Here is a 19,394-nt window from a genome sequence, read left to right as displayed (position 1 = left end):
ATCTTATTAACCTCATAAGTATGCAAATAAGACTGTTAACCTGGGGTTTGCACATGTACTTTTTGAAATTTTAAAACATAGCTATCCAGGATGAACTAACCCAGCAAGGTAATATATACAGTATGACACAAGATTAACTCAGGATTATAGGTTAAAGTTGCTGTAAAACATAAGTTACAACAGACCTTTCCATAATTTGCCGTACATAAGAGTGGAACGGATCATTGATTGTAAGAAAGGGCAGATTTTAAGTGGAATAAATGATTGGCATCTAGCATACTTCATCGGAAAATCCAGTTATGGCATTTTGAATAAAAATTACAACCTCAAAACAATTTTCTAAAAAGTTAAACATATGCATGGATGAATCTTTCACAATAAGATCAGTAACATTCATTTAGAAAGTAGATATAGACATTTCATTTTGTGTCTACTTTAACCCAGAACAGTTTTATGTGGGGAAAGCCAACCAGCTGTTTTAGATAGAAGTGTCCACCATATGTCAAGTAAATGTAGAACGGCACAGTTAAACATAGCAGTGAGGTTAGTAATGTGATTTTTGTATGTCTAAGTTAGGGGTGTGACGAGATCTCGTGGCACGAGATCTCGCGAGACTAATATGTGACGAGACTTCTCGTCGAGGCGAAAAGTAGTCTCGTGATGTTGTTGCCATGACAGAGTGTTAGGATGATTAGGAAAGAATATGCCACGCTTCGTTTACATTACGCCTCCACTGTCATTTTGCTTTGTATTTAAATAAAAACCATTTAATTCAGTTGGATAACGGTTGCCACCGCTCCATATTTACAGAGTTACGCGCGATCGCTAAAAGTGAAAGTAAACGCGCGCGCGCATTCAAACGCGATTTCAATACCCCGCATTTTGAAAGCGGCTCCCTGATGAATGCAAATATCTCTCAATATGAAAGCTATCTTAGGCTGGGCAGCGTAGTTGTAACCTCTGAGCTCTGTATCAAAGAAAAAAATGGTCTTATTTGTACTTTGGTTGCACTTATTGTAAAGTAATTACCATAAAAAATGAATAACAGTTTTCTCTTAATCTTATTAAGCACAAACAATAAGGTTTCATTTGTTAACATTAGTTAATGCACTGTGAACTATCATGAACTAACAATGAATGACTATTAACTAACATAAACAAAGATTAATAAATACTGTAGCAAATATATTGCTCATTGTTAGTTGATGTTGGTTAATTAATGTTAATAAATGAGACCTTATTGTAAAGTGTTACCATTTTTATTTATACTGTTTTTATGATCAGTTTGAGGAAAGGACTTCAGTTAGGAGGTCAAAAGTTGTAGAAGCTCATAAATCATGTACAGTAAGGTCTGAAGAGACTGAAATCATACAGAAGAGAAGCCAGTCAGTTGAGTTAGTGGCAAAACCTTTTACAGTACTTGAGTGTTGTTGTCTTTTACTGCATATGATAATTTATACTCAGTAGAACTGAAATTACATTCATTACAAGATGATTAGTTAAAACATTTTAAAGACACCTGCAGAATATTTTTTCTAGTCATGTATTTCGCCATTGAGGATTTCTTAAAAATAGTGTGTAAAAATCTTGTCTCGTCTCGTCTCGTGAACTCAATCTCGAGTCTCGTCTCGTCTCGTGAGATACCTGTCTCGTCACACCTCTAGTCTAAGTGCACTATTTGCATGTGTGTGTTGGCGGGGGGCTGATCGTGTCTACAGGCGGGTAACTGTGGCTCACATGAGTAAGGAAGAACAGATTTGTCCCTGCTGTTAGCGCTGATGATAGCTATCTCCATGCATCCAGACAGATGGACCGTGTATGTGTGTGTGTATGTGTGTTCGGGATGGTTATAGGGGGAAGAGACCACCATAGAGAAAGATCCTTTGTGTGTCTCTGACTCGTTTTCTCTTTTGTGAATGCTCATCCCTTCTTTTAATCACTGATGGGCTGCACTATAAGACATGGCTGCAGGATTAGCATTGTCTTTTTTACTTTTCTGGCTTTTAAAGGTTTTTTTTTGTCTTTGTTTGAGGTTTTTTTTTGTGCATTCGGAGTTGGACAGCGAAAGAGTTGAAGGCCCTCATATTTCTATCCTTTCATTTAATAGCATAAGAGGCTGGATATTAGTATTTGGTCCAATCTCTTAATGCAGTTAAAGAGGCTGCACTGGAGTCAAACAGAAGAACAGGAGCTTCCACCTGAGATTTTTCATATTTTTCATATTGTCCACACTCTCACAGCCACAGCTTTTAACCTGATTGGCTCATCATTGGAGTGGGACGGGGATCAGGGAGTGTAGCGTTGTGGGGTATGTCCAGGTGGTAAACCCCACCGCCCAGCTTGAAATGCCCGGCTGTGGAGCTACTCATACAGGCATGGTGCTGGAGTCTGACCTCACTGTCCTGCTCTCTCTTATGCCCAGTGATTACATCATCGAGGAGAAGAACGCTGTGCTCCAGAAGAAAGAGAATGAGGGATTCGGCTTTGTCTTGCGAGGAGCAAAAGGTAAGACTGACATTGAGCTCATGGCCTCAATTTGCTGTTACTGTCAAAGTTTCAGCTTCCTTCACATTACTGGATTACATTACACACTTAAAGTCAGCAACAAATGACATTTGCAACCCATTTTACTTGGGTAATGTGATGTATTTCAAAGTGAATTTAAAAAAAAATAATTTTATTTGAGAATTGATTGAAACTAAATATTTAGATAGTTATTTGATTAAAGCTACACTATGCAACTTTTGAGCCCTTCATGCGTCTTGCATCTTATATATATATATATATATATATATATATAAACTTACACTAACGTTCAAGTTTAGGGTCAGTAAGACTTTTTTTTTTAAAGATATTATTATTCAGCAAGGATGCATTAAATTGATCAAAAGTGATAGTAAAGACTTATAATTTTACAAAAGGTTTTACTTTCTATTCATCAACTGTTTTTTACATTGATAATAATAAGAAATGTTTCTTTAGTAGCAAACCAGCATATTAGAATGATTTCTGAAGGATCATGTGACACTGAAGACTGGAGTTATGATGCTGAAAATTCATCTTTGCATCACAGGAATAAATTACATCTTTTAAAAAAGTTTTATTTATTTATTATTTTGATATTTCACAAACTTACTGTTTTTACTGTATTTTTATCAAATAAATGCAGCCTTGGTAAGCATTAGAGACTTTATTTAAAAAATAAATAAATAAATAAATAAAAGGTTCCAATTAGAATCAAAAAGGGCTGCAAAAAATAAGATCTTCTAGTTGTGATTTAAAGAACCTTGAAAGCATTGATCTGAAAGACCTACAGTATAAGTGCATCAAGAACTTTTTAACCTCCAGTCAATAGCCAACCTAAAAAAACCCTGTAAGAACCATTGAACCAAGGTGTAGTTTTGCTTCAGAGTTACATTAAAGGTACACTATGTAAATTTTGGCCCTCTTAAAAAAACAAAACTGCATGCATTTTGAGAAAGAACATTGTTTTTGTTGTGCTTTGGCTCTGCACGACTGTGCAAATTAATATAGTTATCCTACTGCTCATAAAACATTCACTACAAGGCTTAAGAGATATAACGAGTTTAGATGGAAAGAATCTCAAGCTGTTTAGCTGAAGATGTTATTGTAGCTATACCCATTAATACACATGGCGTACTATTAATGAGATGACCCTTCACAATAGATAATACTTTACAATGTACTCTGAGCTACGTATGGAAATTTATCTGTTCAATAAAATACCTTACTTACCTGCAGAGTAATAAAAACGCCATCTCCATGGTGCTTTTACAACATTTCAAATCCCTCAGATCTCGCCATCTCCAAAAAGCCCAGCCGTTGTTGATTCTATTTTTATTACGAGCCTGTTTCATTCTCTTTTTGCAAGCAGAAGCTCCTTTCTTAAAAAAAAAAAAAATAGGTGATTCCCAGGAGTTTCAAGTTTTAGCACTCTCCATCACTCGTTGTGACAACTAACGTATGCCACTCCCACACCATACATGCGTCAAAGTAGCTGGAGCAACCTTTCTCTATTTACAGATATGACGAGACACGCACAGACAAGTGATGCATGTACACAAATGTCCCGCAAAAACCATCCAATCCAGTATAAAATGTAAACGCTTATAATAGGCTTACCATAGTGAATCAGGGCAGGACCAAATCATGTTTTGGAAGAAAGATTGATGATATATTGATTATTATTTATATTTTGTTAATTTCGAACAAAAAAGTTACATAGTGTACCTTTAAAATGAATGTTCTTCTAAAACAACATCCATTTACATTTATTTTAGTACATTTTTGTCTACTTGGTCTATTCATACTAGAGCTACATGAAAGTTTAAACTTAAACTGCATATGAGTGCAACAGTGTATGTGTCTTACAGATGCAGTTCTGGTGACAGCAAAATAGAGTTAAGTGAATGTTAACTTCATTACTTATAGAAATTACACAGTGTAAAGCAGTGACCCTCGTATTTGATTATTTAGCAAATATAGTGATTACTCAACAGCATTATTAGACAGTTTTGTTTGACAACATATATAGTTCAGCAGGGTTTGTGTGAGAGTTTATGAGCAAATGTGAGGAGTGTGTGTGTTAGTGCCCAATCTCTGGGGTGGCACCATCCTGGGTAGGAGTTATGAGTTCCTAATGCCATCTGTCACCCACATGGTGCATTAATATTTCTTACGAATATGGGTTTCAGCTGGTCTCTTTATTGATTCCATAATTCCTGTACTATGACTATCTCAAAGATGAAGAGCAAAGCACTTACAGCTTTATTTAGACATATGTTTATTTTTACAGAAAAGGCACATTTAAAGGTGAATGTATAATTTCTTACAATTTTTAAATGTGTTTACCTATCCCAGCAGAGATATCTATAAGTAAGCCATTCATTAGCTATGTTTTCATCCAAAGTTATCTGGCATTCAGAGGTGGATGCCTGATGTTTGGGAATGTGATCATGTGAGACAGTTCTAGGAGGTAATTATACCCAACCATTTTGATGACAGACTTTGGCTCAGGCATTTCATAATGACCAAACCAACATTTAAGATGCTGTGCAAGAAATGGGCTGCTGGTTAGTCTAGTAATCCAATCACATCCACTGTTGGGGCAAAGTCACGTGAGTTGCGCATCAAGGGATTTATTCGGTAAATGTGTTTCCATTGTAGTTTATGCGCATGTCTTCTTATCGGATAAAAAATGTCTGCCTCAATTGAGCGCATATGTTTTTTATGCACATTTTGTGTGCATCTTGGTGTTTCCATCCAGCATTTTTTTATGTAATATCCCAAAATATGCATAAAAATAGGTGAATGGAATCACTGCTATTGACTTCACAAAGAGTCTAAGCACCAGTATGTGATATTGCATATGGTTTTCTGTTTTTGTGTAGCGGAGACACCCATTGAAGAGTTTACACCCACACCTGCCTTTCCCGCACTGCAGTACCTGGAGTCTGTGGATGTTGAGGGTGTGGCCTGGAGGGCAGGGCTAAGAACTGGTGACTTCCTCATTGAGGTATAGCATTGATTTGTCCCCTGATATCACAGATCTTTCCATATATCCTTTCATCATGTTTTACATCTTCAGCATATAAAATGCAATTATGTTTGCTGCAGCTGTGTAATGACCTTGAGTTTAGTCTGAGATGCTTTGAATGTGCCAGAGGGGCAGAAACAGTTATAATTTGTTTGTGATTGGACTCTTAGGTGAATGGTGTAAACGTGGTAAAAGTGGGACACAAGCAGGTGGTGTCACTCATCCGGCAGGGAGGAAATAGCCTCCTGATGAAGGTGGTGTCAGTCACACGCAAGCCAGAGTCTGAGGAATCAGTCAGGAAGAAGGGTAAGGTGCTTGTTCACTTCCAACAAAACTGATTTATCGTAAATATTAAAATGTATGTAATATTAACAGGGTTTGCAGCTTATAAACAAGATGTGCATCTTAATAGATTGCTTAAATGTAGTTGATATGTCCTCTTGTGTGCTTAACAGTGTGTCTCTCAAGTCAATTAGACAAAAATAGTGTAATATTGTACTTGTGGTGTTGTAGTTGAGTTAGGGAATGTGCTGACTGCTGGTTTTGTTTGTTTATTGTGGGCGGGGCTACTGCAGTCAGACAGAAGGGCTCTTAAAGGCATGGGTTGCTAGGGAACCAGCCTTTGATACTCTGTACTGTATGTGATGATCAGACAGTGAGAGATCTCTCTCAGCAGGGCGAATCTAGTCTCGAACACGAGGAAAAGAAATTCTGCAAGAATGAATAAAGGAGAGAGTTTAATGATCACAGCCGATCGTGAGAGTAATGACTGTGTTTGTCAGAAGAGAAAACTTTTGGAGCATTAACTAAATGACAGGGTTGTTTATAACAAAAAAATTGTGATGACTAAGCAGATTGAAGTGTCGAAGTGTTTTCTGTGCAGCTTTTCCACATACACGCATTTGTGCGTTCCTACACCCACTCAATCGATTAGCAGTTAAATGAGTCTACCGGTAGAGTTATTAGAACTATAGCAAAACCTCGAAACCCAAAGAGGAAGTCTATTCAGTATCCATTGTAAACTATCCTCACTTTTATCTGCAACTCCCACACAATCCGAACCCTTCATTGACCTGTTTGGCTTTGGTGATGATGGAACAGCATAGGAAGTAAGTCGTTTAGCAGATGTTTATCCAAAGCCGCTCACAGTAAGGTTTGAATCTGGCTTGCTGATCCAAATAGTGCTGGTGCTTTAAAGAGGATGAATTTCTCCAAGAAAAGTGCCACTAAGTACCACCAAGCTAAAAGAAAAAAATAGGGGAAGAATAGGGGCTATTTTCACTTATTTACACCTAGTGAAAATAGCAGTATTTTCTTTGCACTAAGTGTAAATATAGTTGGATACTATTTATTCTTAGTGCAAATAGTGGCAGATAATGTTTACACCTCAGTGTATTGTATTATAAAACAGTAAGCAATAATAACAACATATTCAGTATGTATGATTATATTCTTAAAAGTCATAAATGGATGCTGCTTTATTGGAACACTACTTGTACTTGTCATTACGTCCTCTACTCCTAACCCTAAACACTTTATTCCCACTTTTAAAGGTGCCCTAGAATTAAAAATTGAATTTATCTTGGCATAGTTGAATAACAAGAGTTCAGTACATGGAAATGACATACAGTGAGTCTCAAACACCGTTGTTTCCTCCTTCTTATATAAATCTCATTTGTTTAAAAGACCTCAGACGAACAGGCGAATCTCAACATAACATCGACTGTTACGTAACAGTCGAGATCATTAATATGTACACCCCCAATATTTGCATATGCCAGCTCTTGTTCAAACATTAGATTAGGACGTCTGGATGTGCACAGCTGAATCATCAGACTAGGTGAGCAAGCAAGGACAGAAGTGAAAAATGGCAGATGGAGCAATAATAACTGACATGATCCATGATATCATGATATTTTTAGTGATATTTGTAAACTGTCTTTCTAAATGTTTCGTTAGCATGTTGCTAATGTACTGTTAAATGTGGTTAAAGTTACCATCGTTTCTTACTGTATTCACGGAGACCAGAGTCATGTCGTTATTTTCATTATTAAACACTTGCAGTCTGTATAATTCATAAACACAACTTCATTCTTTATAAATCTCTCCAACAGTGTGTAATGTTAGCTTTAGCCATGGAGCATACTATCAAACTCATTCAGAATCAAATGTAAACATCCAAATAAATACCATACTTACGCGATTAGACATGCTGCATGACGAACACTTTGTAAAGATCCATTTTGAGGGTTATATTAGCTGTGTGAACTTTGTTTATGCTGTTTAAGGCAAGCGTGAGCGGGGAGCGTGAGCATTTAAAGGGGCCGCAGCCTAAATCGGCTCATATTTAATGATGCCCCAAAATAGGCAGTTAAAAAAATTAATAAAAAAAGATCTATGGGGTATTTTGAGCGGAAACTTCACAGACACATTCAGGGGACACCTTAGACTTATATTACATCTTTTAAAAAGACGTTCTACGGCACCTTTAAATTTCACGTTTGGCACTTTATTTCCACTTTTTGAACATTTTCTTAATTTTTATTTAAAGGGGACCTATTAGGCAAATTCATTTTTATATGGTGTTAATCCCCATAAATCATAAACAGTCTCAAAATGCATGGTTCCAGATTTCCCCCTACTCTTACATAAGAGTAGGGAAGCCCCGCCCATGATTGGTGACGATCTGCCATATTAGCATAGATACAGCCCTGAGTGAACTGCAGCAGTCCGCCATTTCTGTTTACTCGCTGTAGCAGCTGGAGATGTGCAATGTCTGCATCAAAAAACATTACAAATGTTGTTATTGGATGTACCAACGAACATAAGAGTCTCCATAGACTCTCTGCATCTGAGCCACTGAAGACACTGTGCTTGAATTTCAATTATGAAGGAAATGTGCCGAAGAAAGTAGGGTAAAGTTTTATATGTTTGCGCAAATCATTTTACACCGGACTTCTTCACAAACGAGGGTCAGTTCAACGCTGGATTTGCACAAAAGATTAACATGACAGCACATGCTAGTCGATGAGTTGAATCAACTCCGCAGCAACTACATAAATATATCCACTAACCATTCAGAAACATCCAGTTGCATTCTAAAATTTGTAACTTCTTCTTGAGTCTCTCCATCAGTGTCTGACTCCGGTTTGAACTATATAAGACTGAACACTGTTACTGACGTTCATCATTTTTTCTGCATGAGATTCTCCAGCTTTTCTCTCACCTTATTGTAAAGTGTTACTGATTTTTTTAATATTCTTTCATCATTTATGTCCATTCATTGAAAGACATGCATATGAATAATGCTATTTCGGAAGCGCAAACATATGTGCATCACGTGCAAGAACAAACCTTATTGGTTCTTGCGTGTGATGCATGCACGTTTGCGCTTTTGTTGACCATATATGATATGTGCTACATATGTAATTTCATCAATGTTTATGTGAATAAACGCCTAAATTACAATTTGTTTATCATATAAAGCGGTCGATCATGTCTCGTTAGAAGACTTGGATTGAACCTGCTCACTCTGTGTAACACTTAAGGTGAAGTTTTCTGAACCTAATGTTATACTAAGGGAAATTACAGTTAAGGGGCTTTATGCAAAACTTATCATTTTTTAAGGGATTACTTAAGTTAAAAATATATACCTAAGGGAAAATCTTAGGGTTATGACGTTTCACCTAAAGGAACCCTTAAGTAACACTTAACAGTTATTTCTGCAACACCCTTAAGTTTAAGGGAAACATAAGGGTGATCTTAAGGGAAAATTACACTTAAGGTGATCAATATACACTTCTTGTGAAAATGGTCATAATAGGTCCCCTTTACAATAAATGCTACTCTGAGCTGATATGCGATGGGAAAAGAGAGAAGAATGAGCTTGATAAAAGGTGGATTCAAACTCAGGTCAGCTGTGTCAAAAGCTAACGCTTTACTCTCCATGCCACTGATCCTGTTATCAGCTGGATTTCTTTTGTAATTTTATCTGGATCAATCAGACAATGGTGGGCGAAGATAGTGTAAAAAGCCTCTGCCAACAAGGTGGGCTATTTGCACTTGGTTTAAATAGACACTCCGAAAAACCATAATTGAACTTGTTGACCTCACTAACCAACTAGTTGAATCTGTTGAATCTAGTTGATCCTGATCTATCACTAACTGTAAGGAACTTATTACAAATAAAATGTAAGTTATTGCATTCAATCTTTGTTTTTATAGATGCATCAGACAGTCTTGTTATCTTTTAGAATCTCGCCCAGTGGGCATTGTGTTTACGATGCTTGTCTAGTTAAATTTGTTTATGTTTTTCTGTGCTTTGTCTGTTATTTTTTTCTGTTTCCTGTTGCTCAAATAGTACATGGACTGCCTGAAAATAAATGTAAATGTTGCTTGAAATAAAACCATCTGCCAAATGCATAAAAAATGCAAAACTTCCATTTACAGACCCTTCTTAACAAAGTTTATAGCTTATTAACTAAAATAACTACAGTTAAATATATTGTTTAAATGTGTAAAGTGCAATAACTTAATTTATATGTATTTTATTCGGCAGATGCTTTTATCCAAAGCTGTGTAAACTGCATTTAAGCTATACAGTTTAGTTCATGCATTCCCTGGGAATTGAACTCATGACCTCTGCTGTAACAAAAGGGAGTGTGACAACGTAGTTGTAGATCCACGTGCAGGCTTTATTAACAAGAAGAGCAAAGTCGAACAGGCAGTAGGTCAATCACCAGCGAACAGTAACAGGCAGAGCAAGGCAAAAAGAGTAATCCATCAAAACACAGGCAATAGTCAAGGCAGGGAGCAACCGATCAAAAACAAGAAATCGGTCCAGGGTCAAAAAACACAGGCAAGGCAGAACAAGGAAACCAGGATAACACGGAATGCAAACATACGACTAAACAATACTCAGCAATGTGTGTGTGTGTTTGAGTGCAGCTTATAAAGTGTCACTGATGGGAAACAGGTGTGAGTGTGTGATTAGTTCCTAGAGTCCATATAACAAAATTGAACACTGACCCAGAGCACATGTTACAGAGCCCCCCTCAAAGGAGTGGCTTCCAGACACTTCTAAACAGTCCAGGAGGGAGGTGGAGCATAGGTGGAACAGGGGGAGGGAAGGTGGGCCAGGACCGTGGAGTGAAAGAGGGCCTGGAGACTGTGGTGAAGCAGGGAGCCAGGAAGGAGCAAGCTGAGCATATGACCAGGGTGGATCAGGTAGAGCAGGCGGCCAGGGCGGAGCAGGATGGACAGGTAGCCAGGGTGACGCAGGCTGGGCAGATGACCAGGGCGGTGCAGGCTGTGCAGGAGGCCAGGGTGGAGCAGGTTGAGCAGGGGGTCTTGTAGACGGGCTTGAAGACCCTCACAGTGGAGCAGACGAACACCACAGCAGCACAGATGGGTTTGAAGAACTCCACGGCAGAACAGACGACCACCAAGGCAGCGTAGACGGGCTTGAAGATCCCCACAGCGGAGCAGACAACCACCAAGGTAGCGCAGATGGGCTTGAAGGCCCCCACGGCAGAGCAGAAGACCACCACAGTCGAGCAAGCAGGGCTGAAGACCACCAGAGTGAAGCAGAAGACCACCACGGAGGAGCTAGAAGCCACAGCAGAGTAGGAGATGCCAGAGGAGCTGGAACATAAAGCACAGACAGTTTATTTGCGGCCCCAAGGGCCGGGACAGGGAGCTCACACAGTTCATAGATAGTACTTAGAGCAGGGAACACAGTGAGTTCATGAGCGGCCTCTTTGGCCGAAACAGGAAAGGCAGAGATATCACACATGGCTTTTTTGGCCATATCTGGCAGACAGAAAGTTCACAAACCGCCTTTTTGGCTGTAGCTGGACAAGCAGAGAGATCAAAGGCGGCTTTGTGGCCGGGACATGGCATGCAGAGAGTTCAAAGACGGCCTCAGTGGCCATTGCTGGAAAGGCAGAAAGTTCATAGACAGCCTTTGCAGCTGGGTCGAGACAGGATAAGAGTTTACAGATGACCTCGTGGCTGATTCAGGACAGGACGAGAGTTCATTGGCTGAGAGTGCATCGCTGGACACCACCACCGCGCAAGGAGCTGAAGCTAGCGCCGCCACCTTGTGAGGTTCTGCAGCATATTCCACCACCTCTAGGGGAATTTCAGCGGCCGCCACTATCTCCGGAGGTTCTGCAGCATAAGCCGCCACCTCTGGAGATTCAGCGGTGGTGTACGCAGCCCAGATACACCATAAAGCGACCCCCATTATTGGGAGTGTTGCGGACAGGGGAATCAGTTCAGGAGCAGGAAAGCTAAAATTAGTTGGTTTGGTGATACCAGCTGTACGTACTGACACCAGCGGTGGATCCTCCACACTGGATGCCAACCTCTAATGCTTGATGACGGGTTCCTCTGATAGAACAGAGGAGGGTTGCGGTACGACAACCGCAACAAGACGTGACTCTGGGGTGGCAGACATGACGTGGCGAGGCTCTGGAAGATCTGCTGAGACGTGACGAGGCTCTGGAATATCTGCTGAGATGTGACAAGGCTCTGGAAGATCTGCTGAGATGTGACGAGGCTCTGGAAGATCTGCTGAAATGTGACGATACAAAATCTGCTGCTGCCGGAGCTTGTCAGAGTTGGCCTCAGAGGCTGTTACTAACCTGCCTGTGCCCTCTGTAGTTATGCCTGTCTTTCCATATCCGCCATGGAGAGCTTCAGCCTCGACTACACTGCTGTGGTGGTCATCTGCTCCACCGTGGATATCTTCAGCCTCGACTACACTGCTGTGGTGGTCATCTGCTCCGCTGTGGATATCTTCAGCCTCGACTACACTGCTGTGGTGGTCATCTGCTCCGCCGTGGAGGTTTTCAGCCCTGATTACACTGCTGTGGTGGTCATCTGCTCCGCCGTGGAGATCTTCAGCCCCGACTACACTGCTGTGGTGGTCATCTGCTCCAACATGGAGATCTACAGCCTTGACTACACTGCTGTGGTGGTCATCTGCTCCGCCATGGAGATCTTCAGCTCCTACTGCACTACTGTGGTGGTTATCTGCTCCTCCGTGGAGGTCTTTAGCTCCGACTCAACTGCTGTGGTGGTCATCTGCTGCACCCTGGACGCTCGCCCTGCCAGCTTCGTTCTGGCCATCTGCCCAGCCTGAGCCGCCCTGGTCATCTGCACAGCCTGCCTCGCCCTGGCCACCTACATTGCCTGCTCCACAATGGTCACTTGCTTCGTTCTGGCCACCTGACCAACCTGCTCTGCATTGGTCACATGCCCTGCCTCTGTCCCTTGGTCCTCTTCCTCTTCACCATCCCTTCCCCTGGTCCGCCTCTGCTCCACCTCCCACCTGGACTTTTGTGTGGCATATTCCCTGTTTGTGAACACATTAGTTAATTTTTGTTTTATGTCATTCTTTAAAGTGTTTTGTAGTTGTTTTGTTGTCATGTTGATTAGGTTCCCCAGGTGTTTCCATTTACCACGCCCCCTTGTTATCATGTTACGCTAGTCTCCCCTGTGTATATATAGTACTTGTGTTTCATTTGTGTTATGTGGTTTCCTTCCGTGTCATTGTTCTTAGTGTTTTCTATGTAATTTATTAAACTTTTCCTGCGTTCAGATCCACTGTTTTGCCTGCTCATTGACACCAGCGTGAGATCTGCGTTGTTAGCATCATGCTTTACAGCATGAAACAGAAATGGACTATCCCTACAGTCAGGGCGAAGTGATAGGTTATTTAAGCTTTTAAGACCAATCCTAAAATCTTATTGTCAATAAGAATGTTGTTCTTTCTTGTCATTTTGTCATGGTCACCTGCAAAGTTATTGCATAACTCTGTGCTATGCAAACTATCACACACTTATACACACTACTGATGAAGTAATAATGGAGTGTCTGTTGTTAGTTTTGTGGCTGTATCCTCCCACACACACATACAAACTCACACACACACAGATTCTCACAGTTTAAATGCACAAACCCAGGCCTTGCTCCTGCCAGAGTTGCCATGGTTACTACAATGCATGTTTGAAGTAAGTATTGCATTAGTGCCTTGGTATTTCTCTCCCCATCTCTCTCTCCAGAGCTCCACTCCGGTCTGCAAGGTTGTTAGCTGAAGGAGTGAGGAGTTTTACGCTGATGTTATTGAGACAACAGAAGTGTCGATTCTCCTGGAACTTCTTTTTATGCTGATTGGGAGCTTATAGCATGCTTAAGCTATAAAGTGTCATGTTTTGTTTCTAAGAGACAAAGAGAAACTCGACCACCCTTTGGTTTGTAAGAGAATGTATGTGAAATGAAGGATTTTGGGAGACAAGTATTTCTTTCTACCATCAGAGGGCAACCAAGGAAGGAAGTGGGTTTCTGGATGCGTACGCACACAGGAGATGTCTGACAGTTGCATGATTCTATGTTGCATGTCAGAGAGAGAAAGACGGCAGGAGAGAGTTTAATCGTGGTGCGGTGTGGTACATTGAGATCTTCGGATGAAGATGGTGAAAAAGCGCTGGCAGCTGCCAATGGGCAGCAGCCGTGAAGGCCCCACGCCACACCATCCCATCTTCTCATCTACTCCTTGCCTTTCCTCCACAGCGCCCCCGCCTCCAAAAAGAGCACCCAGCACCACCCTTACCTTGAGGTCCAAAAGCATGACTGCTGAGCTTGAAGAGCTAGGTAAGACACCCTCAAACAAACACACACTAGATTTGTGAAGTTTAATATTTTTTCTACATTTCTCTAGATTTTTTGTCTAAGCATTAATATTTTTACCACCGGTTCTTTTTTGAAGGTGATGAATTAATAGGGAATTTTAGCATGCTAACAGTGTACTGGGTTTTAGCATGCTATTGACACAAAAAACTCTCTCAGGGAAGTAACATCCTTAAATTCATCCCAGTGAAAGCCAACAAAACACTGCTTCTGTAACAAATCCACAGCCTTCATCAATAACTTTTAAAGAAATTACTGTCGTATTGCTGCTGTTATTATGCATATTATTTCTGTGCAGTAAAAGGTTATCGTTATTTTAACTTGTATATTTGTTGAATATCTCTCATTTATCCTATTGAAGTAATGCACGTTCTTGGATTCAACATGCACAGTCTTCCTTATAATCAACTAGTCATTCAGATTATGAAATGGTCGATTATGAAAATAGGTGTTTTAACACATGCACACACTTGGATGCAACATTTTCTGCCTATCTGTCTCTTTCTCCCTGTTGCTCTTTCTTGTTTATTTATTAACTGTGTCATCTCCCTCCTGCAGCCATTTGAGCTGTTCAAAACATCAGCTGTCTTTCTCTCACAATCTGTGCTCTGAATTTACTGAGTTCATTACACACAGTCACACTCACGTTCACACACCGAAACACATATCGACAGACATTTGCTGCTGTGAGACTTTAATGGAGAAGTGTTCTGTACATTTATTTCATGCTCAGCCTCTGCAAGGAGGAGAAGAGGGGGTGAGTTACACATCGATGTTTTTAGAAACCGACAAAATCACAGCATTATTCAAAATGTGTATGCAACCATCTTCACCTTACTCACACTGGAATATGCTTTATTTAGCTCTGTTCCAAAACCTAGTGAGCTGCCTACCTATAGCCAGCATTTTTGGGCGTTTTCAACACGAAGGCAGCAAAATTATACTGTCTTTTAAAATACCTGGTTTTGGATGTCCCAGAATAAATTGAAAAGGCTCAAATATTAAAATTAACGTTCTATATTAACTTGTATTAAAGTAATTGAATAAATATTGAATAAGCTTAATAAATACAAGTATCATTTAAAATGATAAATTATTTGATAAATGAAAAATTATATAATGATATTTTTCATGCTTATTTGAATATCACACTCTTAGGGTAGCAACATGTGCCAATGCTAAACTCTATGGAAATGCATTGTGAGTTTCGCCTTTCATATGTTTCACGTGAGGACTGCTATTTGTGTGGCATGTGGAGTGTTCTAAATTAGTCACTTATGAGGTTCTATTTCAGTTAGGATTCTACCTTAGGGACCATTCACACAGGATGTATTCTCTCTCCATCTGTGTTGTTGTTTTTTTAATTGTTTTTCTTTGTAAACATACTTTGCTAAAACTTAAAAAAAAACAAAAGAGTGTATTCTGTGTGAATGGCACTGCTCAAGTAGACAGTATACAGCAGGCAGATCTATAGGTTGGAACTGAGCTAGTGTGTCATACAACACCTTGTGCCATAAGTAAGGAGCAATGATGCATTGTGTTAATTCACTTTTGTGTCATTAAGCATTTCCATTTCATATTTACTTTGTCATTATTTTATTTCAAAGCTTGTGATTGGATGTGATTCATATTATACCTTTTTGAGTACTATTTGTGTGCATGTATGTAATGAACTTGGTTTTGTATGTGTGTTTGTTAACAGAAAGGCTAGATGAGATTTTGGCCTCTCAGGAGACAGTACTGAGGCCAAAGGTAGAAGCAGACTACAGAGCAGCCACGGTGAAGCAACGTCCTACCAGTCGCCGAATGACACCAGCAGAAATCAGTGTAAGATACAGTATGTGCATACACACTAAAATTATCAGAAAGTGTCTCATTTCAGCTGTATTGACCAGATAATGTTGTCTGTATGCAGTGGAGTTCCAAAGTTTTAGTCAAAATGTTTGTTTTATTTTACATTTTTCAAATTGAGAAACAAATTGCAAATTCATTGCTCGTCTAATGTACCAGCACAGTTTTACTGTATAAAAGCATCCAAAACTCAACATGCTGTATGCTTGCTGGTACTTTGCTGGTTCTTCAGCAGGGTTAAAGCCTCTTACAATAACAACGGCAAGCAGAAATACTTGATAATATGACATCATTTTTTGCTTTACCTTTTAGCATAAATGTTTTCTCTGTTTTCGTGCAGTCTCTTTTTGAGCGGCAAGGACTTGCTCTTCATGGTGCTCTTCACCCAGCGTTGGAAAAAGCCCACATGCAGCTGCCGAAAAGCATGGCTAGGACAAAGTCTTTTGGTAATCCTTTACAAATCTTTTTCTTTCTTTCTTTTGATACAATATTAAAGTGTTGCACTTTGTTCTGGTTTCTTTTATCTATCTGTATTTTGATCCACAAATCTGAATGACTGAAGTAACGTTACAGTTATGGACAAACAGTAACATTAAAGGAAAGAGCAAAGACCAAATGTGCAAAATATTGCACACTTGTTCATCATCCAAGCTCAGACAAAACCCAAAATACATTTTTATAGATTTATCTGTCTGTCTGTGCAGGAGCAACCGAAGAGGATCGACTATCTGCCCTGGCAGCGGAACACAGGTTTCCACGGAGCTCCTCCATGACAGACAGCCTGAGAGACAGCCATAGTATTCCTCCACCTCCCCAAACGGCTCCCCCACCTCCCCCGTCGCTTTACTACCTAGATACTGGACCACCTCCTTCGTTCTGCCCGCCCCCTCCCCCTGGCCGCATTCATGACCCCAGCCGCATTCATGACCCCAGCCGTTCCAGTTTTAAACCAGGCTCTGAGCCGAGACTGCACGCTTTGCCACAGACAATGTCCGCTGAGCTTTTTGAGCCGCCTCGCCATGCCTCCCACATGGATCGGCAGAAGAAAGCCCGCTCCATGATCATTCTGCAGGACTCCTCCCACCTCCCCGTGGAGCCTACTGACATCCCCAGGCCAGGTGCTGTCTCAACTCCACCGGAGAGGATCAAGCGGAAAGGTCGAGTCATCGATAACCCCTACGCCAATGTGGGACAGTTCAGCGTAGGCCTGTTTGCGCCGCCTCCCAGCAAGCCACAGCGGAGGAAGAGCCCACTTGTAAAGCAACTGCAGGTGGAAGATGCTCAGGAGAGAGCCTCACTAGCACTGGCATCCATCCATGCGAGAGAGCACTCTCCCTCTGGGCGCCTAGCTGCCCACCACACCAGCAGGGCTGATTTCTATCAGCAGCAGCAGCAGCTGTTGAAGGAACGCAGTCAAGCTCAAGCTGAGGGAATGTTGCAAGGAAAAGGACCTTTTGCTGCTGCAATTGCTGATGCTGTGAAAGACCGGGAACGTCGTCTGGAGGAGAGGCGGAAATCCACAGTCTTCCTATCAGTGGGCACTATGGAGGGCAGTTCAGCACCACCCCCAGAGGCCCCCTCACTCACACCATCACGTTCTGTCGATGAACGAATGCTCACACGTGAACTTGGTCAGTTGCCTCCTCCCGCCTTGGCATTGCGTCCCTCTCCTGGGGGCACCACCTTCATTCACCCACTGACGGGCAAGCCCCTGGACCCCAACTCTCCATTGGCACTTGCGCTGGCCGCAAGGGAACGAGCATTAACCTCCCAGAGTCAGTCCCCTTCAAGCAGCCCTGAGCCCAGAACTAAACATGAAGCTGCTGGAGGGGTGCTGTATATGGAGACCCAGACCAAAGAGGCTGAGCGGTCAGAGGGTGAGGGGGAGTTTGCCTCACCTCCCTTTTCCCCTGCGGCAAAAAGAATTTACGAGACCTCTGCCCCCACCAGCAAAATTCAGTGGGGAAGTCCCATATCCACCAGGAAAGAGTTAGAAGCGAGGACAGAAAGGAAGGAGGAGAGGAAAATTGAGGACAAGAAGAGTATGATCATCAGCATCATGGACACATCTCAGCAGAAAACTGCTGGGCTTATCATGGTTCATGCAACGAGTAATGGGCAGGCCGTGGGGCCCAGCCCAGAGCACAGTGTCCCCTCTCCTAAGGGGGCTTTGTCAGAGAGCCCAAAACCCATGCTGGCTGAAATAAAACGCGCCAAGTCCCCAGGTCCCGACACTCCTTCGATATCAACCCCACCTCCAGCTACACCTCCAGCTTCCCAGCCATCTCCCAGCCCGGCCTCAGATAAAACTCTGGCTCAGGGTAGTTCTGAGGAGGATGTTGATCCCTACACAGTCACCTTGCCACCTGCCATGCTGTCCTCCAGTGATGAGGAGACGCGAGAGGAGCTCCGTAAAATTGGTGTGGTTCCTCCACCGGATGAATTTGCCAATGGCCTTCTTGGAAAGACACCTGAAACTGCAGTACCTCCTGTTTCTACGTTGGTGCAGACAACTCCTTCTGCCCTTCCCTCAGCTCCACCCCCACCCCCTGCCCCTCCAGCAGCGGTCACCGCAGCAGCACAGGTCCCTGCTAGCAGTGGCCTGCAAGCAGCCTCAGGGAAGCCATCTGAGTCCCACCTGGGCCCAGAGTCTGCTGCTGACTCCGGAGTGGAAGAGGTAGACACTCGTAGCTCCAGCGATCACCACCTGGAGACCACGAGCACCATCTCCACTGTCTCCAGCATGTCTACACTGTCCTCGGAAAGCGGCGAGCCCACGGACACCTACACCACCCACGCAGATGGCCAGACGTTCATTCTTGATAAGCCGCCAGTGCCTCCAAAGCCAAAGCTCAAGTCCCAGCTCAGCAAGGGCCCGGTGACATTCAGGGACCCCCTGCTTAAGCAGTCATCTGATAGCGAACTGCTCTCACAGCAGCATGCTGCTGCGCTGGCTGCTGCTGCGGGAGCCTCAGGCCCGGCCAGACCCCGCTACCTCTTCCAGAGACGCTCCAAGTTGTGGGGGGACCCTGTGGAACCCCGTCCGCTTTCGGGGACAGAGGAAGGCAAGCCCACTGTGATCAGTGAGCTCAGCTCACGGCTGCAGCAGCTGAACAAGGACACACGCTCACTTGGGGAAGAGCCACTTGGAGCTTCACTTGACCCCGGAAGGAAATCACCCGTGGTTGGTGCAAGGTAAGGCGTGAATTCTGCAGAAGAACAAAAGCAAATCAATTTTGCAACCGAAACAAAACACCCATGAAAAAAAAATTCACACATTTTCTAAAGCAAC

General features: G+C 42.1%; 1 protein-coding gene across 3 annotated transcripts in view; it reads left to right on the top strand.

Moving 5' to 3' along the window:
* shank3a (SH3 and multiple ankyrin repeat domains 3a) overlaps positions 1–19,394 on the top strand; it is a 390,305-nt gene that overhangs the window by 365,445 nt on the left and 5,466 nt on the right. For all 3 annotated transcript variants that reach the window (XM_048169401.1, XM_048169402.1, XM_048169403.1), the window contains 8 exons: positions 2,423–2,505; positions 5,412–5,536; positions 5,728–5,863; positions 14,135–14,215; positions 14,985–15,008; positions 15,954–16,078; positions 16,443–16,548; positions 16,807–19,297. In XM_048169401.1, the coding sequence (XP_048025358.1) occupies positions 2,423–2,505; positions 5,412–5,536; positions 5,728–5,863; positions 14,135–14,215; positions 14,985–15,008; positions 15,954–16,078; positions 16,443–16,548; positions 16,807–19,297 (3,171 nt within the window). The remainder of the gene's footprint in view (positions 1–2,422; positions 2,506–5,411; positions 5,537–5,727; positions 5,864–14,134; positions 14,216–14,984; positions 15,009–15,953; positions 16,079–16,442; positions 16,549–16,806; positions 19,298–19,394) is intronic.

This window comes from Megalobrama amblycephala, linkage group LG19, assembly GCF_018812025.1.
Source record: "Megalobrama amblycephala isolate DHTTF-2021 linkage group LG19, ASM1881202v1, whole genome shotgun sequence".
NCBI classification, from domain to species: domain Eukaryota; kingdom Metazoa; phylum Chordata; class Actinopteri; order Cypriniformes; family Xenocyprididae; genus Megalobrama; species Megalobrama amblycephala.
The sequence above is the reverse complement of the archived record's forward strand: the minus strand, read 5'-3'. Positions and strand labels throughout refer to the sequence as shown.